The sequence below is a fragment of the Pseudopipra pipra genome, chromosome 3, assembly GCF_036250125.1.
Source record: "Pseudopipra pipra isolate bDixPip1 chromosome 3, bDixPip1.hap1, whole genome shotgun sequence".
In the NCBI taxonomy this organism is placed as follows: Eukaryota; Metazoa; Chordata; class Aves; order Passeriformes; family Pipridae; genus Pseudopipra; species Pseudopipra pipra.
Window position 1 is genome coordinate 50,964,639 of NC_087551.1, and position 25,254 is coordinate 50,989,892.

Below are 25,254 nucleotides of genomic sequence, written 5' to 3' on the forward strand. Positions count from 1 at the left end.
TATAAAGATGAAAATATTCCTGCTCCAAATAAGAAAAGTTTGAAGTTTTGTGGCTGAGAATGACAGCACCAGATTTCCAACATGACATGCAGAGCTGAAGACCTAAATTAGAGGCCACAACAAACACAAAAGTTTAAAAAACAGCCACTTCCCTCTTCCAAAAACTCTCTTATATGTTTTTGATTTCTCTAAGAATAAATTGTTGATGATGGTATTTTCCTACTGTATTTACACAAGCCTAGAGTTATAAAAACCAGGCAGGTAGCACTACCCAGGTGCAGTTGAAATCAAGATTCACTTGAGTAATGGGCACCTGGTAGATAGGGTAGGCTTCTTGCATAATCTCAGATTTGTGGCACGTGACTTTCTCTCAAGCTCTGCCTGCAGCTCAAGCTTCAAGTGTGATCTATACTGATTCCTAGTTGCAGTTGCTCAATATATCTGAAAATCATGTGGTCCCTACATACAGGTAAGGAGCTTAACTCTATATGCTTTGCTTTGATGGACTGGTGCTTTTTTAGATGAAAATCTAAAAGCTATAATAGCTTTTCAAGACCAATAATAAGATTTTATCATATTAGATTATGATCCCTTTAGCAGCACAAGCTGAGTTTTACCTAAATAGCTTGATGAGGCTCAAATGCCTCATGCTAGCCTCTTGCTCAGTGGTGTGTCAAGTGCAGAAAGCAGAAGAGGCTGAGATGCCACTGCTACATGGCCATGCCAAACATCAGCAAGGATCTGACTGAAGCAGACACGCCCAGGTAATTATGGCTGGTGATCCATCCCTTCTTCCCCTCTGCCCCTTGCTGACCCAAGACATCCACTCCCAGGTCAGTGTGTACAGAGGATGGTTCCTACAGCCATATCCAAGCTTTGGGACACCAGGCATTTCTAGTCCCAGGTCTGCACATGCAGGAGGTTGGCTTCTACCCCTTCTCACAGGCAAACCTCTTCACTAAAAGGGGTGGCCTGGGGTCCCTAAACAGTGCCTGTGTTAATGTTGGTTGCTTACTTGCAGTCATAGGAACATTTTGGTGAGTATGATGGGCCATCGGTGATTTCACTCAGTGCCTCCTGAGATACACGAAGCTGAAAGCACAGGCTAACCTGTGCATTTTAGAAAAAATCATCACCATCACCATGTGCCATCACCACATGGCAGTCCTGTTTAATATCTTTAATATCTTTATTGATGATCTGGATGCGGGAATTGAGTGTACCATTAGCAAATTTGCAGATGACACTAAGTTAGGGGGAATGTTGATCTGCTGGAAGGGAGGAGGGCTCTGCAGAGGGACCTGGACAAGCTGGAGAGATGGTCTGATTCCAACAGGATGAGGTTCAACAAGGCCAAGTGTCAGGTCCTGCACTGTGGCCACAACAACCCCATGCAGTGCTACAGGCTGGGGACAGAGTGGCTGGAGAGAAGAAAGGGACCTGGGAGTTTGGATTGACAGGAAGCTGAACATGAGCCAGCAGTGTGCCCAGGTAGCCAAGAAGGCCAAGGCATCATGGCCTGTATCAGGAACAATGTGGCCAGCAGGACCAGGGAAGTGATTCTTTCCCTGTACTCAGCGCTGGTGAGGCCACACCTGGAGTACTGGGTCCAGCTCTGGTCCCCTCAGTTCAGGAAGGATATTGAGGTGCTTCTCCCAGGTGACCAGCAGCAGGACAAGAGGGCATGGTCTTAAGCTGTGCCAGGGGATGTTTAGGCTGGATATTAGGAAGAAATTTTTTACAGAGAGAGTAATCCAAACTTGGAATGAGCTGCCCAAGGAGGTGGTGGATTCACCATCTCTAAACGTTTTTAAGATGAGACTGGATGTGGCACTTAGTGCCATGGTCTAGTAACCACAGCAGTGTTGGATTTGATGATCTCGGAGGTCTTTTCCAACACGGCTGATTCTATGATTCTATGGCTAATCGTTACACTGACTGCTGATAGCTCGCAGTATTTGCTGTTTGTGTTCACTGTCCTGGAATCATTCACACACACACTCCTCACGAAGAGAAGAAAACGATCGCATTCAGCATCCTAATGCTGCAGGTATGCAGTATTTATAAACGTAGCGTGTATGACGGAGCAACATTGCATTTCCTTTTTTAAAAAAAAAAAAAGCCACAAACCACCCAGCAAGCCGAAGTTCCCGGGGAGCTCCCTGCCGCGGGCACGCCGTTCCGCCTCCGCCGGCGGCGAGGAGCGGCCACCCACGCCTCGCTGGGACCGGGGGCGGCCCAAAGGCTGCGCCGCCGGCACCGCGGCTCGCTCGGGGTGCTCCACGTTGCGCTCCGCCGTGCAGGGGCGGCGAGCGAGACGAACCAAGCCGAGCCCAGCAGCGCAAAGCCGAGCCTAAACGAGCCGCCCCGCCCCGCCCCTGGTCTGTCCCCGCCCCCGCCGGTGCGGGCCCACCCCCCGGCGGCGGGGCCGCTGCGCCGCCGAGCCATGCGAGGCTTTAAGCGGCAGGTGCGGGGGAGCGGAGCACACGCACAGGCGGCGGCTGCGGCGGCCCGGCGGTAGCGGCGGGCGGGCGCCTTTGGGCTCGGCGGGAGCCGCGGCGGAGCGGAGCATGTCGGTGGTGACCGGGGGCAGCGAGGCAGCGGCGGGAGGCGGCGGCGGGAACCGCGTTTTCTTCCAGAGCCCCCGCGCCGGCGGCGGGAGCGGCGGCTCCTCCGGCAGCACCTCCCGGGAGGACTCGGTGTCGGCGGCGGCGGCGGTGGTGCAGGTCCAGCAGCGGCGCCACCAGCAGGGGAAAGTGACGGTGAAATACGATCGGAAGGAGCTGCGGAAGCGGCTGGTGCTGGAGGAGTGGATCGTGGAGCAGCTGGGGCAGCTCTACGGCTGCGAGGTGCGGGGCCGGGGTCTCGGGGTCCCCGGCGCGGTTGCTGCCGCCGCAGTCCCCTCGCCCGCCGCTGCCTTCCTCGCCCCCGGCATCCTCCTCCCGCCCCGACTCGCCTTTCGGCGGTGGGCAGGGGAACGCTGTCACCGCCACCTCCAAATGACATTCCTGGCCCGCCGCCCCCTCCCTGCCGCCGCCCCGCGCCTCCGTGGTGCCCTGCCGCAGGGAACGGGGGGAAGGCGTTCCCCGTCCTGCAGAAGGGGTGTCCCTCGTACCCTCCCGAGCTGAATGGGAGGGGACCGCCCTGTGGGGACGGGCGGTGGCTACCGTACGGCCGGGCACGGAGCGGCCCCTCTTCTTCGAGGGGGGCGGGCGGTGCGCCCGCGGCGTGTTTGGCCGGGAGCCGCTGTCCCTGCAGCCCTCCAGGGCAGGGCGGACCGGGGCTCGGGGCCGGGCGGGCTTCGGTCTCCGTTAGACGCGGGGCTGGGCGAGCGCCGGGGTGGCCGGCGGGCCGGAGTGGGCAGCGGTGTGCGGCGGGTGCAGGGGGAGGAGGAGGGAGCGGGAGCTGCACGGGGGCTGTGCGGAGATGGCTATTGTGGAGGAAGGACTCCGATGCGGGTACGGTCCCCTCTGGACCGTGGTTTTTCATTACCCTGACTGATAGAAGCGGAGTAGATACTGGCCAGGAAATTTCAGTGAGCAGTTCGAAGATCATTAGGGCGAGAATCGAAAACACTGGGGGGTTGTATGTACCTAATTTATAGGTACCAAACCTATTTTTCTGTTACTCTGGGCAAAGAGTGTTGCCAGAATGAATTCTCTTTTGTAGAGGACAGGTGAGCAGAACGATGTTTCAAGTTTGTTCAAAGGAATGGCAACTGTTGTTGTTCTTATAGAGAAAACAAAGTTGTAAGTAAAGGAAGTACCAGTACATCGTTTTGTCAAAGCTTCATTGAAAAATGTAGACCTTCTAGTCCCCAGGAGATCCTACCTCTCTTCCACCTCAAGTATTTACTGTTATAAAGGATCAAAATGTTAAGGCTGACCTGACGTTTGAACATACTTTTCCCATCAGTAATCTAATTCACTTTTATTAGAGACTTCTGAAGTGAGATTTGTTGAAGCCAAATGTGAATTTTGCAGCTAGCATCTCTGGAGCCAACATCTCACACCAGGGCTCCTGGGCATTCTGGAGCTAGGAAGGCAAGAGCTTGACAGTCCTTGAGGTGTGGATGTCTTGAGTGGATGTGAAAACGTAAATAACCTGCATGGAATATCTAGCACACACGTAATACAAATGTTTAAAGAGACTTCTTTAATCTCAAAACCAGTTTATCAGCCAATTTGTTAGAAGCATGCATAAGAAATGTGCATGTGGCAAGTTAGACTTCCTTAACTATTCACATCCATGAGCTATGGGAAGGAAAGATACAAATGGAGACTCTAGTTAAAAATAATAAAAATAAACAGTTCTTACTCTTTGTCTTGGTGTGATTTGCCTCTCCAGTCTCATGACTTGTTTGGCCACATAGCCTGTAGGCTGCAAGGATTTCTCTGAGGTCAGGAGTGTTTACAGTTGTTTGTGTGAACTGACGATTTTGTGTCTGTGCAAGCTCATAATGTAGTTAGTGTCTAGTCTGCTGGATCCATCCTCTGGTTTGACTCTCGCTGTTCAAAAGCACCAGGCCTTTTTGGGCTGTGTACTTTTGACATACAGGCGTAATCGCTCTGTTTATAAGAGAGTGCAATACGTAGGATGAAACCAAAGCCCAGAGGAATTTTTGCTGCTCTTCACAGTATTCAAATCATAGGCTTGTTGAAGGAAGACCTTTCATTCTTTTCCTTATTGCAGTTTTTGCCTCCAACTAAAATAGAAAAAGATCTGCTTTAAAAGGAGGGCTCTTCATTAAGGTGGGAACCGTTTATGGTTGCATAAAACTTTTTGGACGATTTGGTTTCTGAGGTAACTCTTAGGGGGAAAAATGGTTTGACACAAAAGATGAAAATGCTTTTAGCTTTGAAGGCTGAGGGCAAAATGTTTGTCATCTTCTGCTCTTCTTTGCTATTATGCATGAACTTTATCCAGTGCCAGCACAGATGATGGTAGTGAAAAGGTCAAGCAATTAATATGCTATCAGAATAAAGTTGAAGATGCATGATGAGTGTAGTGATTAAAGACAACAGCAATTTAATGCAAGATGCTTTCCCTGAATCTGCTTGAATTACTTTTAGGCTTAGAGATATAGCTCTCAGACTGAAATTTAATCACCTATGCAGACAGTTAATAACCCTGTCTGAGGGCAGGTTGTGTGTGGGGGGGAGGGGGTTGGGAGTTGCTCACTTTAACTTCTGTGGAAGATCTACTATAACTTCCCAGTGCAATGGCACTTAAATTCTGAAACAATCTGAAGTCTTTCATAATGTCAGAAATAGCCATCAAATTGTTAATCCTGGAAGAGCTAACCAGTGTCAGTGTTTCATTGCTATTCTGGTTCAGAGCTCTGTTTCTAAGGAGCAATGCACTTCATTCCTGGGAAGAGCAGATATAGGTGAAAGGCACTTGCATTGTGGTGCTCTGAAAGTCTGCAAGAAGACTTGAGTGTCTCTCTGTGGGACTGCATAAATGTAGTGCCTGTTCACTGTTTTGCATTTAAATAATCTTTCCTATTATGCTGAGATTCATCAATAAGTGGATACTTGCAGAAACACTCCCTTTATTTGAAGCTAAATATGTATTCAGAGTCTCTCAAGTCGGCTATAAGCCCCTCTTGGCTTGATGACAAAATTTAGGAAATGAGGTTGGGAAATAATGAGACAGGTTTGTTTATGTTCTTTTTCTAGTGGATCTTGTCTTTACTGATACACTTCCAGTTTTAAAAATTGGATGCCAAGCAATATAATGGTGTTGGAGGGAGTGGTTTAGAAGGAGCTATTTGAGACTATTTTTAATGCAGACCACAGTTATATGATACCAAGATCAGCTTTAGAAAGGTTACTTCCACATGATGCAGACTTCAGGGATAAAAAACAGCCTGAATGGTAAAGGGTTACCAAGGTAGGAAACTTTAATAGGACCAGAGAGACTTAAGCAGGATTTGTTGGGCACCAAAACCTTCAGGCTAATGTACTCAGGTCAAGTGCTTCAGGTGAGTGTCAATCTGGCTGTTTGTTTCTGTGATTGCTTCATTAAAAGAAAAGTTTTACAACCTGTTTGTTCTGGTTTCTATGAATGCTGAAATAGGTTGTGGTCACAGGTTAGTATATTGAAAATGCAGTGCCTTAATTGCAGGATTTGGACTGACTTCAGTGTTGACCTTTACTAGGTATCTTGTTTCTAAAAATAGTTTCTCCACAGATGCTTTGTGTTTTGGGCTAAGTCCATTATTGGTTAAGAATTGCAAAATAATGCTGCAGAGAACAACTTACATCATCACTGTTCATTCCCTAATGGTTTGCGACTTGTAGTTCAGCACAAAAGTGATGACAGTCTAGTTTTCCAGATGTATGATCTACGTTGTGTGCACCTGCCAAACTTGTACAACTTTATATATGGAAAAAGAGACCACTGGATTTGTCCCCAGAAGTCATTCAACTTTTCAGGTGAATTTCTGTTCTCTGGGGTCCTATGTACTCACGGTTGTAGCATTTGCTATAAATGGCACACAGATTTTGCACAGCAATGAAGAAAGATTTTGTTTGTACTATGGGTTTGTTGCTGAATATTTTTTAATGTAGAGATTTGCATGTGCAAGTCAAATGGGCCCTTAGATTCTGCACTCTAGAAGCTGAATATTAGACTTACTTTCTAATATGAGATAATAGATATTGCTAACCTTTGCTGAGTAATAAACTATTTTATTAGAGTATGTCTACAGAAATCAGTACTTGTCAAAGGATATGATGTTGGTCTGGAAGTAAGAGGGTGTTACATCCAAACATACTCCTCTTCCATTTCAGAAATGGAAATGTCCTGGGATTCTATTTAAAAATTCACTGTGCAAGAAAATATAGTTGGAAGAGCTGCCCATGAAGGCTCTTCAGGCATTTCCTTTAAGGAGTACAAATCCATGCCAGACTGAGAAAAGGGAACAATTTAAATCAGTACTGCATGGATCGAGAGCTCTCTTCCCCTGGGTGCTCTGTGACTGCAGTGCTGGAGAACACCCTCTTTGGCCATCCTCCTGCAGCTGCTGGGATATGCTAACAGTGACCGCTTGTCCGTAATATAGCTCCAGAAAGTCATTGGTCTGTGCACACTTCAATTTGAGCTGGTGGTTGCTAGACAGGAGAAGACAAGAGGAAGGCCCTTATTTAGGCTGGAAAGAATGATCACAAAAGTAAAAATCTCCTAGCCCTCCATTTCTTTTCCTGCTGCACAAATGTCTTGGCTGCAGTGGTCAAAAGCTAGTGGCAAGGTCTAAAAGTTGGACTGAGAGTTGGGAGGAAGGTGAGCTGTCTGTCTTGTATGAGGCTTTCTGAAAAGGATGGATTTTTGCAAGAGGGGTTCTAGTCAACCCTAAGTTCTAAACAAATTGACTGTATTTTCAAAATATATTTTAAATACAGTTGCAGACTGATGGGAGGTCTACCAGGAGCAGTGCTGCATATGCTGAATAAAGTTCCTCTGCATTTGCATCCAAGCATGCATTGCTTGTGATTTGGTAAACTTGTTTGTAGCTCTTTCTCCACTACTGTTTGGGACTATATTTATGTGGGGCACTGTCCTTTGGCACAGTATGGACCATCTTCTCCAGCCCACTTGCTCATGGGTCACAAGATTGCCCTGCAGATCCTGTGTCTGAGACAGTTGACATGGTTACCAGTGATCCATTCTGTTTTGGGGTAGGAAAAATGCTGGATAAAATGGTGCAAGGACTTCAGGGCCAAACATTTCCATCCCCAAATTCTGTTCTTTCCAAAACAGCCTGTCAGCATGCTGCTAAGACTGCCATGTTGTGATGTGGGCTTGAGGTGTGATCAGGTACTACTTATGCTTCAGGCTCTAGTAAGATAATATTTGAAATTCATTATTCATTTCTCAGAAAGGCATTTGGTAAGAAAATCCACTGAATAAAACACTACAGAGACAAACTTTTGCCTATTGTCTGACTCTTTGAATAGACTTCTAATTTGTACTAAGATCTCAGAAATGGAAATTGTGTTTGGACTCTTTTCTGAACTGATCAAAAGTGGAAAGAGGCTGAGAACTGGAGAGAGTGTTACCCCTCTAAAAAGATGCAAGTCAGTAGGACACATAATAAAGGATTTATTTCTTCAGGAGATTGAGTATTACAGTCTAGATGCATTGGAGTGAAGTACTTGGAGGTCCATCAAATTGCTTATAAATGTATTTGGATTATATATTATTTTATATCTATAATATATATTATAGATATAATATATAGTTGTCTTTTGGACAACTAATGCAGGTGTCAGATCTCTGTGTTGTATGGCATGAACTTTGGAGCACTGTCTTGATGGCAGGGATGCTGCTCAACATACCTGTGTCAGTTGAAGAGCTGCTGTGATCAGGGACCTACAAAGTTGCAGGCATCACAGGTGTAGCAAAGGCTTATTCTGTCGTGTGGCAACCACAGAAAGGTATTTGAATCCTAAGAACAGAAAATCGGAAGCTTAAAGAAATGCATGTTGTCATAAAACAAACCTTGTAAAATGTGTGCTGTTGCTTTCAGAGGAGTGGCTTAAATACCTGTGGGGTGCCATCATCTGATTGTGATGAAGTCAAAGTCTTTTATTTCTAAATGCACTTCTTAAACTCTTGTGTTAAGTTCTAAAGACTCTAGTAGGAAAGGTACTACCATTCAGCTACTTTCCTTCTTTTTACATGCAAAATTTGCACATCTCAAAGGAATTCAAGAAGAGAGAAGTTCATCAGTCAAGTGCATTTCCAAGCAGAAATATAGGCTTGGTGGAGAATGAATTGAGAAAACTCTGAGTAGAAGGGCTTGGAGGTGTTGGTTGATGAGAAGCTCAACATGACCTAGGAATGTGCACTTGTAGCCCAGTAAGCCAACAGCATCCTAGGTCACATTAAAAGCAGTGTGGCCAGCAGGTCGAGGGAGGCAGTTCTTCCCCATTTACTCCAGTCTTGTGAGACCCCACCTGGAGTACTGTTTCCAGCTCTGGGGCTCCTAACGTAAGAAGGACAGGGACCTGTTGGAGAGAGTCGAGATGAGAGCCACGAAGATAATCAGAGGGCTGGAGCATCTCTCCTGTGAAGACAGACTGAGAAGGGTTGGGATTGTTCAATCTGGAGAAGAAGGCTACAGGAAGACCTTAGAGGGGGCCTACAAGAAAGCTGGACAGGGACTCTTTACAGGGGCATGTAGTGAGAGGACAAGGGGCAATTGTCTTAAACTGACAGAGGGCAGGTATAGATTAGATATTAGGAAGAAATTTAATTACTGTAAGGGTGGTGGGGCACTGGAACAGGTTACCTAGAGAAGTTGTGGACTCCCTATTCCTGGAAGCGTTCAAGACCAGGTTGGATGGGGCTCTGAGCAACCTGGTGTAGTGGAAGGTGTTCCTGCCCATGGCAGGGGGTTGAAAGTAGATGATTTTTAAGATCCTTTCCAACCGAAACCATTCTATGATTCCAAGAAAATGATTTTTTCTACTACTTGATCTTTGTATAGTCTAAATGTCATTTCTGCATTGGTCATGGTTCATTGTTTTATCTGAACCAGCAGCAATGTTCTTCGCTTCCAATTTAAGGCTTCACAACACAAATTATCTTTCATAAGCTATTCCATAGCAATTTTTTTGTCCTTTCCCTCTCTGTTCAAGATTCAACTGGTCTCTTTGCTGAAGCAGTAGGTGTGGTTGTTTTATAATAAGGTGAATAAATAATTGATTGCTTACATCACTTAAGATTTTATAATTGTACTTCTTATGAACAGTATCTTCCAATCTTTGTGGCTATAAAGACTCTTATGCCTTTGGGCAAATTGCTTTACCTAGTGCCAGTACTTGATTATCCAGGGTAAGAAGGGAGAAGAGGGGGTGGAAGGGAGAACATGAAAACAATGGAAAAACTGTGGATAGAAAAAATAAACGGTAAACTATGCTACAAATCATGCAGTGAATGTACAGCTGAAGGGAAAGAGGGGGAACTGGTCATTAATCTACCTCCTTCTCCCATTGAAGTTCGTCACACAAACTCATTATATTGCTTTTGGACTCGAGTCTACCTTGGATGTATCTGTACTTGTAGTACAATTAAACTACAACATGGATGATCTATCCACACATAGCTGAGAGTGGGTTATGCTGTGCTTCGTTGAGGGTGCTGGGCTGACTTAGGGGCCGTTGTTCCCTTGTACTCCTGTGTTAGAGTGGGATCTCTCCTTATTCTCATAGATTTGCATTAGCTGATCTAACCTGTGCTATGGAAGCAAATGCCTAAAACAAAAATAACCCCGTTTAAATGAGGAAAATAAGTATTTCATGGCACGTTTTACTCTTCTTGTAAGGCATAGGGAATGTTTCTAAATAGGTGTTATATCTAAATAAAAAGATGCGAAATGAAGTCTTACTTCAACTAGAACAAGTACTGTGATAGTTTAGTCTCATGAAAACCCTAAACTAATTCTCTATTGATTCATGCTTTGCAAAGGCTGGCTGAGCTCCTGTTTGCGTTCTTATAGTTCTCCCTTTAGAACAGCTTATGTGCAGCCACTTACACTGTACTTGGCCCCAAGCCCAGCCAAAACACCCTATACAATTTTGTAGTGCATATTACTGTACATAATGTGTACATACGGTATCCTGACAGTGCAGGAGATGCTGATAGAAAAAAAATAAGTGCTATCCCATCTCTAACCTGATTCAGTCTGAGTTATGGTCACCTTGTCTCTTGTCACCACAGGTGATAAAGCAGCAGCAGCAATATCAATCCATTCTTTCAGCAGCCCTGTGTCTTGCCTGCAGTATTCAAAAGCTAAATTCTCATTTCTCCCTGTCTTACATCTAACTCCAGAAACTTCTATTTGACAGCATAAATTGAGTAGGTTAGACATGGCTATCCATCTTTGTCACTGCAACTTTTGGCTGCCTGTTATAAAACATTAGCAGTTTCTTTTGCTGTTTCTCCCCGTGGAATGTGGAATTATGGAAGTCAAGATTTCTAGAACTTACTAATGCTGGAGAAGGGGGATAAAATCTTAATTGTAGGCAGTCCATACAGCACTCCATACTGTATGACTGTATTTCAAAGGGTAGAATAAATTTAGCCTGTTAAAGATTTTCTTGGAACAAGGAGTTGTTTGGGCAGAGGTATACACTGTAACAAATCAAATCTTCTTTGAAGTGATAAGTATTTAATTCTGAGGATCACATTTGAATGGCAGAACTGTTACCTCACCACTACACCACCACTCCCCCCACCCTGGGAGCATGATATCTATTCTCGGAACCAGTTCAACATGGCATCTTAAACTATTTTTGGGGAACACACAGATTGCAGGCCCAGAAGGCGTCTTGTATCTTTTCAATCCATGTGATATTTATCAGTAGCATAGATCTAGTGGATCTAAACCTAGAGAAAAATCATAACTATACATGCACCATACGTCTTTAATTATTAGAATGCTTGTAGATAATTAATTCAATGTATTACTGTTCAGCCTGTAAAGCAAAGCTAGTACAGAAGATAGCATTAATTTAGTGGCATAATGGTAAATAAATAAATGGCTACTTTGTGCAGTGGCGCTAGTCTACAGGTGACACTTCAGTGGTGACTGAGAAGAGTTTACCATTCTAAATGTGCTCCCAACAAAGGGATCACACACTTCAGTCCTCTGTGTTGGACTTCATAAATGCAAATGATGGCACAATCAATGCCTAATGAAAATCCTCTTACCAGACTGTCTTAATAGGATTACTTTCTAGAACACAGAAATGGGAAGGATCTCCTAGGTCACATGGTCTTCCTTCTCATTTGCAGATAAGCTCTTTACATTTGATATAATTTTTTAAATGGAGTAACTCAGTTATATGATGTTTGTTTCCACATTATTTCATATATTTAAGTATATGTTTTAAACCTTTTAGACACTAGTCACTTTCCCACCCCTTCCATAAAATGTAGAAAAACATAGACAGAAGATCAATACTTGCTTGGAATGAGCTTGCCTGGACTTTCACTCTGAGGTGAAGTTTAAACAGATTGTTAATGCACTTTGCTGCCTGTCCTTACTCTGGGCATCACTGGGCTCAAGTGATGACCACAGTCGAGGGGCAGAAGTATTAAGACAGTGATTCTGCTATAGATATCTAAATTAATTCCAGCATGGTAGAAACAATTTGTTCTACTTTAGGTGACTAGTATATAACATTTCGACACATTTACTTTAAACACGAAGAATGCCCTAAGCCTTTACAGTTGTTTGCTTTACATTTTGAAGATAGTACCTGAAGCACATAGTGCACTTGTTTTGTCCGAAAAGAAGTCCAAATGTTCTGGAATATATTACTGTGTCTTTTTTTTTTTGTTTTGTTTTGTTTTGTTATGCTAGTAGTAATCATGCCATTTTAGTCTTATGGTCAAATTCTCTTTTAGGCGTGTTGAGGTAAAACTGCATAGTCTTCTTACTTAAAAAGCTAACAAAAGCCCCTAAAATTTGGATTATGTTAATATTGAAAACTGAATTCTCTCTGAGTGCAGAAACTGGTGTGGGGAGGAGCACTGGTGGTAACTGGCTCACTGGCAGCCAGAAGCATCTCAGCTCTTACTTCAGCTATTGCTGTAGTACTAGTTTACTAGTCTGCTTAGCTAAAGATTTAATCAACTTGCTTATAGGTATCCAGCTGCTATTTGTTTATCAAACCCAAACTCTTACACATAAGGTTTGCTTTAGTGTCTTGAAGTAATTCTGATAACCAAAGAATGCATTTATACGAGGAAGCAAGATATCAATCTTTCACTTATAATTTGGAGACTGTAAAAGCCAACACCTAAACAAACTTTCTGCCTTCTTTTTCAATGTCTCTGAGCATTTTTTGCTCTCCAATTTTTTTGGATTTCACCTTAAAGTATGTAATGGCTACATTTGATATTAGACTTGTTAGCTCTTACTCTCTGCTAGTAGTTTGTAGTGCATTGAATGTAGCAAGTGGAAGGAGGTAGGACAATGTGTCAATACATTTCTGGGAATCTGACAGTGAGAAGCAGCACTGGAATCAAACAGGGGTCCCATACATCTTTAGCTCCCTTCTCCCAGGGTTTGTCATCCTTGGTGGGATAGTCATGGCAGATTATCCCACCTCCTGGATCTGGAGTTGTTTGCAAATTCATTTTAAAGATCCCTCAGGCACTTTTCCATATTTTGCAGTACTGGGACTTGCCGGTGTAGCCAAGTGGTGTCTCTGGCCCCTGGGGAAGAGGAGTGTCTGCTTTAAAGCATGTTAGAACTCCTGCTGATATTTCTTGACATCAGTGGACCAGAGCCAAAATGCATTGACTGCCAGTCCCTGGCCTGTCTGCTGCTCAAAACAAGTATCTTGGGGAAGGGAGAGGTCTAGCAGTCATCAGTGTGTGGAGCACACTGCTGTGCCCAGGCAACATTTGAAGGAATGGCTTGTCACAAACCATGAAAGCAATCTAGATCTCTTGCAGACTCAACTTCTTCAAGAAGAAGATTATGTTCCTTGTAGATTCTGCAGGATGCAAGAGCACTTGTTTTGATACCGCTCAATAAAACATTTCCCTCTAAAGCCCCAGAAAGCAGACTTCTTGTCTCCCATGTTAAATCAGAAAGGACGTAATACTTCTGACTAAAGAAATATTGACAATTGAAAACTGTCTCCTATTCTGACCAATAACACTTTAATTGGCTGGCAAGACAAAAATGCAATGAGAAGACCCTGAGTGTGTCAGATGTTTGATGTATCCATACTGTATGACTTTTATTGCAGAAGTCAATTTACACACAGCTTCTCAGAGTAGAGAAAATCAATACTGGAGACTAACAGACTGTTTTTACAGGGCTGCTGAAACTGAGGTGAGGAGAGCCATTTAGAAGCCTCATTATATCATGTGCTCTTTCCTTGTGTTCTTTCAAACAATCTGATGGAGTAATTAATCCTTGAAGTGCCTCAAGAGGCAAACCTACTTAATTGCACTGCTGTTTAGCCTAAATTTCCAGAGTGCAGAGGACCTGGTGTTGATCCTGTTTGATCAAATTTTTTTCAGAGTATATTCTTTAGGGGTTTTTCCATCTCCATTCTTACAAAAAAGTAATCAGTCTGTCAAATTTGACCTGGTATGCCATTGTCCTAGTTGCTATTACATTCTTCCTGTGTGCAGAATTATGTACAAATTTCAGGGAAGTAGTCAGCTGGATTTTTGTTACTTGGAGATGGAGAGCAACCTGCTCTTGTGAATCAGCCAGAAGTAGGGATGTCCTATGACTCCTATGTGGGAAGTCATTCCACTGGCATAATTCTCAAAGCAGCAACATTTAGAAAACTCTTGATGGCTTAAGTTCTGTGCCTTTTAAGGGTGACTATATAACAGTGATTTAGTTTACAACATGTATTTGCTAATACCAAACTATTTCTGCTCGCTGTGAAAATGGAGGATGACAAAAAACATGATGTGTCCTTCCTATCTGCTTTGGAGTGTTTTGCTTAATAGAAGTGACATCCAGGCATAGACTTAGCATGCCCTATTTTTATATCAAGAACACAAGGTATTTATTTTGGAGACAATACTTGATTTTTAACAAATGTCTTGTTGTTGAGATTGGATCCATGTTATGGGTATGGTTAGGAAGTGCTGAATGCTTCTTTCTTCCTCTGCTCAGTATAGTCTGTGATCAATGCCTCTTCTTCATTTAGCAATTTCATACTCTAGTGATTCCTTTAGACTTCTGTAAAGATGCACGAATTAGACAACAATTCCTTAACCAGCATGTTCTGGATATATTTGGATCAGCTAAAGTTGTTTTGATAGTTCAGCTATGAAAACAGTAAAATACCAGTATTAGTACTAAAGAAGGCTAAATGAAGTCTGACTGTATATCAGTTTCTTCTCTATGCTTACTAATGACACTGCAGTTGCAGAGTGCCAAGTTCTTTACTTTGTCTGCATAATGAGCAGAGATTTTTTTTATTAGCCCTATGGCTGAATAGAATGCTTGGTGTGCTCTACTATGAGTGGCAGTTGGTTTTGGGGAAACAGGTATTTTGGTATCAAAAAATCTTTTCACTGTAATCATGTCATCTCACCAGTGGATTTTCTTCTGTGTTGTGCTAAAGATGTTAGAGAGCTGCAGCCATTGTAGCAGGGGATTGAATTTTATCATCAAAGTTATGGGCACCATGTGGTGTAGAGTTCTCAAAATTCAGAATCTTGTGACATTTGCTCTTGTATTTCACGTGATGCTTGTTTTTCGTCATTTAGCAGCAATGGCATGAATCCCAGAGAACTTGCTGCTCCACCTTGTATTTTGCACACGCCCCCACCTGCTGGCTACATCTCTGCTTTTACTGCTGGTGGCTCTAGGTTAATTTACCCTTTTAGGAGGCATACCACAAGGACACATGTCCTGCCTTGAGAACTGCTCTGAAATTTAAGTGCTTGAGAGGATGGAGTGGTCGGTAACTCATTTGGAAACCATTTCCTAGCAAGTGCAAAAGCTGCAGTTTTGACAGGGCTCTGAGGAAATGGGGATTTTCCCACCCTTTCTCTACCTACTTTTCCAGTGACAACAAGTCGAGTTCAAGTCCTGTGCCAACAAGTTCTGTGTTGTCATAAATATCGTGCCTTTGACTAGTGGAGAACAAATACACCTCTCTCCTCCAGAGCTCGCTTCTGTCCATCTCTGCAATAGGCAGTAGAAGGATATCCATTGCCTCTGAACCGAATGGAATTGTTGGGTTATCGGGGCCACGTAGGAAGAGACTGGAGAAGAAAAGAAGAAAATGAAGAGTTGGGTGGACCTGGAGAGGCAGAACTAAGGTAGAGATGGCATGTAGAAAATGTACAGTAGGCTGCCTGCCTTGTCTCCATGCTTTTCCAGGTTATTTCTTGTACTACTGTGTACTTCAAATCCAGATGTGTGGGTATATGTCTCCTTGCCCAAATTCTGCTAGCTTGCTTATGCCAATTTGATAAATATAGGTAATTATTCTTCTGACTTGCTTTATTCCTGTGCCCTCTGTCTCCTTCTGTCTTTCTCCGCTAAAGACTCACAGAAATATTCACAGTAGTGAAAGAGAGAACTTAAGAAATCGGGGGTTGTAGGGACAATGAGATTGACAATAGTTTGTTCTGAGTCTGCTTTCTGTGCTCTAGATGTTGCTCTTCAGGCAAGTGAGAGCCGGAATTTTGTATTTTAGAAAAAGTTGTTTGAATAGTGTTTAAAGCGGTGGAGAGTCCACTGGATATGGATTAGAGGGAGAAGTAATACGATCACTGTCAACAACTGCTGGTATTTCTGCAATTAGTAAGGATGTCTGTACATTTAATTCTGAGACACATGATGTACCGAAATGCTTCTGAAACATTCATTCAGTGTTTTTTGCAACTTGTAGGTCTAATCTGGGCATGTGTCTTCAGGTATGCTTGTGCAGTCGCCCCCTCACTCCAAGCCTAACACCAGGAGGTGAAATGGTCATTGTAAATCACTTTTCCTCAGAATTTTCTGGGATGATAGGCATTCAGTAAAATAAATTGTTTAAGGCCATGAGGACTTTCTCATGAAACAGGAGCTACCAGGTCTAAATGTCAGAGGTATAAGCTACAGAAAAAATGAAATAATAGGCAGTTTTGAGTTGATGTTCTGCACTCTATACCTCCTAAAGGCATGTTGTGAGGCAAATTTTTAATAGAGGCAATTTTCCACTCACCAAGCCCAGCTAAACACTTATTTAATTTTAGTACTCCACCTATGGTACCAACAGTTAGTGTGAGAAAATTGCAGTCTTTCAACATTACTGTCAAAATGACCTGTTCACCCTGTCAGATTATGGCATCTGCTGTTATTACAGAATACCACTATTTTCTCATCCTTTTGACTTTTTAACTTTACAAAAAAGCAAAACCTGAACTATACTTGCAGTTATTTTCACAGTGCTGAACAGGAGCACTGGAGATGTGCTTCTGAAACACTGTGACAGACTGGCTGGCTATGCCTTGAAAAAGCGTGTTTCTTCTCTTCTCATTTTCACAGCTGCAGTGCTAAGCAGAAAAGCAGTGAAGTTAGAGTGTGTCTGACTCTCTCCTTCCACAGTGGCTTGTTTTTCATGTTGCGTGATTGTTTCTTTTAGCAGTCATCCAGGTTTATGTGGGTTTTGGTTTTGCTTTTGCTTTTCGAATGGTCAGTTAGCAAATCAATATGAAGAAAGTTGCATGAAAGCCTAGCCTGGGAATTTCTTGCCTTAGAAGACAAAATACCTAGACATATATAGACAAGGCAAAAAGAAGGGAAGCCATCTGTGAGTTAGCAAAGACTGACTCGCAGGGTAGCTGTGCACAGAGCAGTTGGCTTTCAGCTCTGCTACTGTAGATGAGTCTTTGCTTGCTGTAGGCTGAGGAGAAGAATAATAGCAAGCAGAAGGTGTGTGTTATAGGAGGAAAATCAATATATGAGAAGTTGTGCTTGTTCGGCATTACTCTGGCTTAGTGTTTGAGATGTTGCAGGAAACGAGACACAGAGTGAAAGCTGAAAGAAAAGGATGTGATCTCTTCTCTTCTCTCTCCTAATTTACAAGCACTCCCTTTTCAAATCTTGTAATACTCAGCATGGAGCAGCAGTGATGCTGAAGCTGACTTCTGGTCACAACATGGCTGCAGAGCAGTAGTACTGCTGGTGAGACTGGCTGTCAGTGAGGGAAGGAAAACCTGGGCACCTTTGAGAAAGGAGGATGGTGATAAAATCATAGAATTGTTTAGGTTGGAAAAGACCTTTAAGAACATTAAGTCCAAACATTAACCTAGCACTGCCAAGTCTGCCACTAAACCGTGTCCTGAAGTGCCACATCTACACGTCTAAATACTTCCAGGAATGGTGACTCAACTCCTTCCCTGGGCAGCCTGTTTTAGTGATTGACAACCCTTTCAGTGAAGAAATTTTTCTTAATACCCAATCTCAACCTCCCCTGGTGCAACATGAGGCCACTTCTTCCAAGCTAAACAACCCAGCTCCCCCGGCTGCTCCTCAGCAGACTTGTGCTCCAGACCCTTCACCAGCTCCACTGCCCTCCTCTGGACTCGTTCCAGCACCTCAATGTCCTTCTTAAAGTGAGGAGCTCAAAACTGACCACAGTACTCGAGGTGTGACCTCACCAGAGCTAAGTACAAGGGGATAATCACTTCCCTTGTCCCACTGGCCACATTGATGCTGATACAGGCCAGGATGCCATTGGCCAACTGAGCACACTGCTGGCTCATGTTCAGCTGCCTGTTGACCAGCACCCCAGGTTCTTTTCTGCCAAGCAGCCTCTCTTCCCCCAGCCTGTAGCACTGCATAAGATTGTTGTGACCTAAGGGCAGTACCCAGCACTTAGCCTTATTGAACTTCATACAATTGCACTCAGCCCATCGATCTAGCCTGCCCAGATCCCTCTGCAGAGCTTTCCTACCCTCCAGCAGATCAACACTCCTATACAACTTGGTGTTGTCTGCAAACTGACTGAGGGAGCACTCAATCCCCTTGTCCAGATCATCACTGAAGATAGTGAAGAGGACCAGCCCCAGCACTGAACGCTGGGAGACACCAGTTGTGACCCTGTGGCTGGCTGCCTGGTGCTGGGTGGGAAGTGTTTCTTGCTGAAATTCAGCTGAGGTTGTCTCTGCCACTGGCTGCAAAAATGGTATTTGGTGAAAGATACTGCTCTTCATTGTCAGGTTTTATGGAGCAGTCCGGCAGTGCTGTGTGGTGCTCAGGTGCAGTGTGCAGCCCTGGGCCTTGCTGCTGGTCACCCAGTGTGCTTGTGCTGCTCCTGTTCCATGTGAGTCGCCTGGGCCAGGGAAGGGCAGCCTGGGTCTGTCCCACACCCAGCCAAGAGCAGGCAGCCAGGGGCACCAGGGCAGCCCCAGCTCTGGGCATCTCCCTGTGGCTGAGCCAAGGCTGAGCCCTGGTGTGGGTCTGGCTCAGCAAGGCCTGTGGATGAGCTGTGAGGAGCTGGCCCTGCTGGGACATGGCTGGGGCAGGGTCTCATGGTCCCAGGGGCTCTCATGGCAGGCCATGGGGGTGATGGGGGTGTTCCTGGGGCCTGAGCACTCAGAGGAGTTTGGCTTCTTGCACTGACTTGCCTGTGAGTGGATATATTCTTACACTGGATATATTCTTACATATCCTTGCTTTAGGATATGTTCTTACACTGGCCTTTGGTCCTGAGTGCTTCTTAAGGTTGTTGAGGGCAAATGTGAGAAATTTGTCCTTGCAGGGAGAGCTCCGGGTCTGGATCACGGGCTGTAATGTAAGGCTGTGAGGTATGTTAACATGTGTTGGAGACTGAGCTTTTAAAGATCTTGGTGCAGACCCAGCTGAGTTATCATAACCAGAGTGGCCATGTGGAGCCTGATGAGAAGGTGTGTGTCACACCATTAATTTAGTTTTTATGTAAAGACTCATTTTTTGGAAGTCTTTGTTCAGCCATGAAACCCATTTGAATGTCAGTTTCTGAAATAATGTTTCTTATTTTATTTTCCTCATAACAGTCTGATATGCTGAAATATTTTGCTTGCTACAGTCTCTTTGTTGCTAAGGATGAAATAGCTGTAAAAGACAGAGTAGCCGTACAAGGCGGAGAAGGGAAGGGAGAAGAGGGACAGGCTAAGCCCAGAGCCCATGAATGTTGTTTGGAGGAACTGCAGTCCTCCTAAGGACTGGAGGCTGGCTGGAGGTGTTAAAAGGAGAAAAGATGGTAAGAGCTCGAGCACTGTATCTGATCCAGTATTCCTTCAGAAGCTGGCAATGCAACCCTCTCCTATCACTTGGAAGTCATGGAAGTTCAGTGGCAGGTAACACAGGATAAAAGGAAGTACTGGAGCTGATGACTTTTCTGGTTGCATCTTCATAACTACCTGACCTGCAAAGCTTTCTGCAAAGATTCATGTAGGTAAGAGAAAAAGGCTTAAACTTGTCAGATAATAATTTCTTTGCAGCAATGTAAGCCAGTCTTGACTGCTGCTGTGTTAATGGTGCCTTAAAGAAAACTATCAGCAGGCTAATGGCAGCTTTGAAAACAAAACTTTTCATATCCAAAAGATGAACATTTCCAATCCTAATGATCCATTTAACTGCCATTATTAAATACATCACAAGAAAAATTATATGCAATTCAAAAGGAAGAAACCTGTTAACGTAACATTGAGGCTGTGCGATTGAGGACAGTTAACTAACTGGAAGACCAATTTTTAAAACTAAGGTTAGTTTTCATTTGACTCTTACAGAATTTTATTCTTCCTGTTTCCCAGATAAATATTTACATTGCTTTAATTCTGAAACACAGTCAGTCTGAAGTGCTCAAAGGTTAATGAACAAAGCTTCAGCACTAAGGGCTAGCTAAGTATTTCCTCCACGTCAGAGATGGAAACTATCACTTTACAACTTGCTCAACGTCACACATATATTTCATGGTAAGATCCTATTGTAAGGTTATTGGAATCAGTCAACTATTTAGGCTGTGTTTAATTGTAGAATCAATTCAGTATTTGTAATTCTTGTTTCCTAAATGTAGAGCGCTTCACTCTTTTCAAAAACAAACTTCCTTGTGAATTTCAAACTTCTGCAGGGTGGCAGTCTTGTAGTGTACAAATTAATTTGTGTTCAGTTGACGTGTTTATTCTGTGTGCAAGATAACCTTGCATGTAAAACACAGTCAGATGCAGAGCAGGTGCACTAGCTTGGGCTCCTGGGCCTGGTATACACGTAAGCAGCATGGATCTCTATGTACCTAGGCACTTCAGTCCCACATGCCCGTTGCTAGGACTGCTGGTGTCTTATTCCCATAGTTGTTTTTTTTCTGCAGTAAACTGAGCTGCTTTTTATTTCCCAGGGAATTGTGGGAACTTGGCTGTTCTTGGGGCATATTTTGAGGGGGAAGAGAAGAAGATATTGTGGGAAAGCATCAAATAACTGAAATTGCTTTAGGGCTTAAATCAAAGGGCTATAACCATCAAAAGGTGGAAGAGAACCAGCCCACAAGAAAGCAGCAGTGAGGGTTTTGCCTGTAGCTGGGAGTGGAATGCCAAGTGCACGGTGGACTGACTACTTACGTGAGTAGGAGCTTGTTTGGAGAAATGCAGAAGTAAAGGTCCAAGCTGACTTGCTATAAAGCAAAATGTTAAAAGAAAGCCAGAGTGGGTTTCTGTCATTAAAAATTTTGAACGAGACAAGTACCATTACCTTGGCCTGTAGGGCAGTGTGAAAATGCTCTGATGTAAAACTTTGGCCCAGTGCTCAAAACAACTGTTATCACCTAAACCAAATTGCCAGGTTGAAAGCATACGTAACATAAGCCACCAAGCTGCGTATACCAAGGGATAGGTAATTTTTAACTACATCTTGTTTTTCTGTATATTTGGAATCTCTTTAGACTGGGAGCTCAACCAGCTGTTGCTTCTTCTTTGGCTCTATCTGAAGCATTTCAGGATTTCACATGAGTATTCCCTATTTGAGTGAATACATGGATTTTTGGTGATAAAAAGTAGTTATTTTTTGTCTATGTGTATTTTTTGTTTGTTCGTTAAGAACGACAACATGAAGGAACTTAAAAATTAGCCTGCTTTCCTTAGTGTAATTGCATAAATAGTTGTCCAGATCTACATCAGAAACCACAGTAGAAAATAAATTCTGGTTTGTGTTGAAACAAGGTGAAACTCACGTCCTAATTTTTCTAATTAAGTACGTAATTGTTTAATCCTTTAGCATTGGAAAATGGTGTTGCAAATTTGTGTATTTTGGTTTTGAATATTTTTATGTTACAAAGTATCTTATGACTTGGCTTGTCTTTATTCAGTGGTAGTTGCCAAAGGCGTTATATGAAGCATCTTCAGCATTTTTAAAGCAGAATAAATGTAGAAGTACTCTTGGCACAGCTTATCTCCTGCTTGCAGCTGTAGGTAGTGGGTATTTTAAACAAAGGAATAGTGACTGTATTTGATTTTAATGAGTGGCAATGGGTTCTGCTACCTTCTTTTAACTCTCTATTCCATAGGCTAGTTAGGAAGCTTATGTTAGACTCTTTCCTGGTCATAAAGTGCTACCTGGATGCCTGTATTCTGCTGTGCTGAAATGACCAGGCAATGGCTGCTGCATCTGTTCCATATTCAGTGGATTTTATCCTGAGAACTCTTGTTATGGCACTGCTTATTACGAATGTAGGATTTATTAGTGTCCTGACTCCTGTGCTTGGCACCATGTGTGCAAAACTGAACCATTTGTGCTTTATCTGAGCTACCTGCCTGTGGGAGGAAAATGGGTACAGTGTACTTTACACATATCTTCTACAAGCTGTGAAGACGTGCTTGAGGGGGTTGCTCCATCTTCTCTCTTCCTAACCATCTTCCAAACCATCTGGGTTTGGAAGAATTTGAGAAGTATTGAAAGTACCTATTTGGTAGCTTTGGGCAATAATGAGAAGATGGGGTCCTCTAAAGCACAAATGTAGGTGCTTTAGAAAAATCTCAACTCTTTTCTTTATTTTCAGAAAACAGCTCTCCCTCTCCCAGTCCTTTATGTTGTCTTTCAACCAGCAGATAGAGACCTCTTAAATGGCCCAAGCTTTCTTAAGCCCTCCATCAGCGGAGAGAGTCAGACATTTCATAAGCTGTTGCTGTGACAGTGAAGTTCAGTAAACAGGGGTGTGTAGGGGTGGAAAGTGCTTTTGCTGCAGTTCTGGAGGAATTTCTAATGTTTAAATATGTGCTCATTCTGGGGATATCCCAAAATTGGTGAGGTGAACTTTAAACTCTGCTTGCATTTGCCTTTTGAATGATTAAGAAGGCTAGCACTAAGCGAAGGTTGGTGGGAAGGAGCTGATGATACCACCTTGTGCTGACTGGAAGGACCCTGTGCCAGCCAGTGCCTTTTCTGAGCTAGGCAGAGAATGCTTTGACTTGGTTTGCTGGAGAAAATCTTGCCTTTGGAGGTTGCATATATGTGGAGCCCAGCTTTACTTGGAGGAAAAAAATCTATCCATGAGCTTGGATTCAGGCCAATTACTGCATGAAAAAATTCTCATGCTGCTCCTGTATTTTGGCATGCTCACTCAGCCTGACCAGCTCTTAGAAAAGCACTAGTGTTTCTTTCACATTTCAGGGTGCCAGACTCCTCATCCAAACTTTTAATTTGAAACTGGGTATTCTATTGTTAGCTGTAGCCTGAAGTGCTTTTCAGAATCCACCTGTCACTTTGATTATGCTTACTCTTTATTTGCTTTGTTTTCTTGTTCATCGATAAGAGAAAATATTAAAGAAATGTGCATTCCTTGCAGCTTGTGGCTAATGTGGTGTGCTAACATGTTTTAGAATGCGTAATAAGAGTTTTGAAGAAATCTGGTAATGTAGGTTTGACAAAGGGTGATTACATGCAATCATGACAATGCATGGGGAGTCCTCTGAAGCTCAGACTTTTGATTTGGGGGGGAAAAAAAGAGGGTTTGGGGCTACCTGAGCACTGATTTGCCGCTACCAGTTTTAAAAGGGTCCTCTTCCACTGCAGAAAGTCTTCTGATCTGGTGCTACAATGTACTTAAAAGCCGAGCAGGAGCACATTATTTTTATGGGCATAAACACTTTCTCCAAGCTCAGGACAGTTTGCTGAACTCATTCAAATACAAATCCTGAAAGCAGCTTTTCTGGCCGATAGTAGTTTGGACTGTAATTAGATCAGGGTTGGCTGTGTTTTTAAGGCATTAAGTGTATTTGTTTCCATTATTAAGCTAAAATGACAAGCTAAAAATGTTTGGCAGAAAATTTTGTCTCTGTGTGTGTCTTCTGGCATGCTAACTCCTTTAATTCTGGCTTGAAATTGGCCAGAGAGCATGATTTTAACTGTAGAATTTAGCTGCCTATTTTTACAAAACTTACAGACCCCCTGAGTATCTTCACTGAAGGTAAGAACTTCCTTCTTTATGAAATTGTAGAGGATCCACACAGATAAATTGTTATACGTTCCTGTATATTCTTGAAAAGGAAAGGGCTTTATTTGGGCACCTGAGAATCAAGACATGAAATTACAGGAAACCCACACTTCCTTAGCTCTAGTGCTCCCTAACCCATGTAATTGTTAATGCTTACTGTAAGAACAGACCTGAGCAATCCAAACACAAATGTGATACATAGCCCACCCCTCTTTTGAGTATCACTTTAAAGTGGATGTTTTACTAAAGAAAATGATCTGTTAGCAAGAAGTCAGACTCCGATGTGAAACATTTTCCAGTTAGTAGTCATCCCCTGAATCTACTTTGTTGATGTGCCGTTTCATTGGCAAAGGGAGTCTTCGCTCTTTTGTGTGCCACAGTGTAAAAAAACCCAAACCACAAACAAGCAAAAGAACAAAATGACCCCCCTCAAAATATACCCTCCAACCCCCGAAAGTCCAGTGATCCTGTATGTTACCCTGGGAGCCAGGTGAACAGTTGTTTCATCTACAAGGGGTCTTGTGGAAGTCAGCTGTTTCGGGGTGCATTGGATGTAGTTTGTGCTGAAAACAACTTTGACAACTGAAATCTTTTAAAAGTGGAAAACAACAGAAACATGAGACAGGAGCAGCATGGATCTTCCTCTCTTATCTTTTTTTTTTTTTTCTTTCCCAGGGAGGGAAAGGGAGTGCCTGACTTTGATCTTATTCCCTTCCTTCCACCTGCCTCTGCGTGTGTGTTCATGCAGTTTCATGTCTGAGACTTGATTAGCATCTCAGGTGTTCCTGAAACATCTCCCATTTGAGAAAATCTGTAGGTGGAAATAGAAAAGGCTTGTGAGAATCTGGAGGTGCAGAGATTATAGGAGTCTTCCTCATTAACATGTGTGTGTCCAGGCTGATTTCTATAAGGGCTTCAAATCTTAAAACTTTGTATATTTGTAAGAAAACTAGCCAGTTAAAAATAACTTGATTTTTTGTTTAACATAGTATTATACTTTGAATTCGAAGTTCCTTTGAACTGGCTATAGACTAGCACGCAACTGGTACTTTAGAGGTGCACAGGAGCGCTTCTGCATTCCTTCTGATGGCATCAGTTCTGTAACCATGACAGTGAAGTCAAACTCCATGAGGTCCTGGTTTGCAGAAAGGGTGTGATTACTCACGGCTATCATTTTGTCCCTACAACGGAAATAGGCTGCTGCAGGTATTTGGTTTATATGCAGGAGTTTTGTAGGCGTGAGTCATATGAGAAGGAGCTCTACTGAAAGACTTTATTTTGGGTTCTTTGGGTAATGATG

General features: G+C 43.2%; 1 protein-coding gene across 2 annotated transcripts in view; it reads left to right on the forward strand.

The window, feature by feature from the left end:
* The first annotated feature begins 2,473 nt into the window (after positions 1–2,473).
* PPP1R14C (protein phosphatase 1 regulatory inhibitor subunit 14C) overlaps positions 2,474–25,254 on the forward strand; it is a 53,906-nt gene continuing 31,125 nt past the window's right edge. For both annotated transcript variants that reach the window (XR_010429172.1, XM_064649114.1), the window contains exon 1: positions 2,474–2,849. Coding sequence is in view for 1 of the 2 variants with exons in the window: in XM_064649114.1 (XP_064505184.1) it covers positions 2,571–2,849 (279 nt within the window). In the remaining variant the exon portion in view is untranslated. The remainder of the gene's footprint in view (positions 2,850–25,254) is intronic.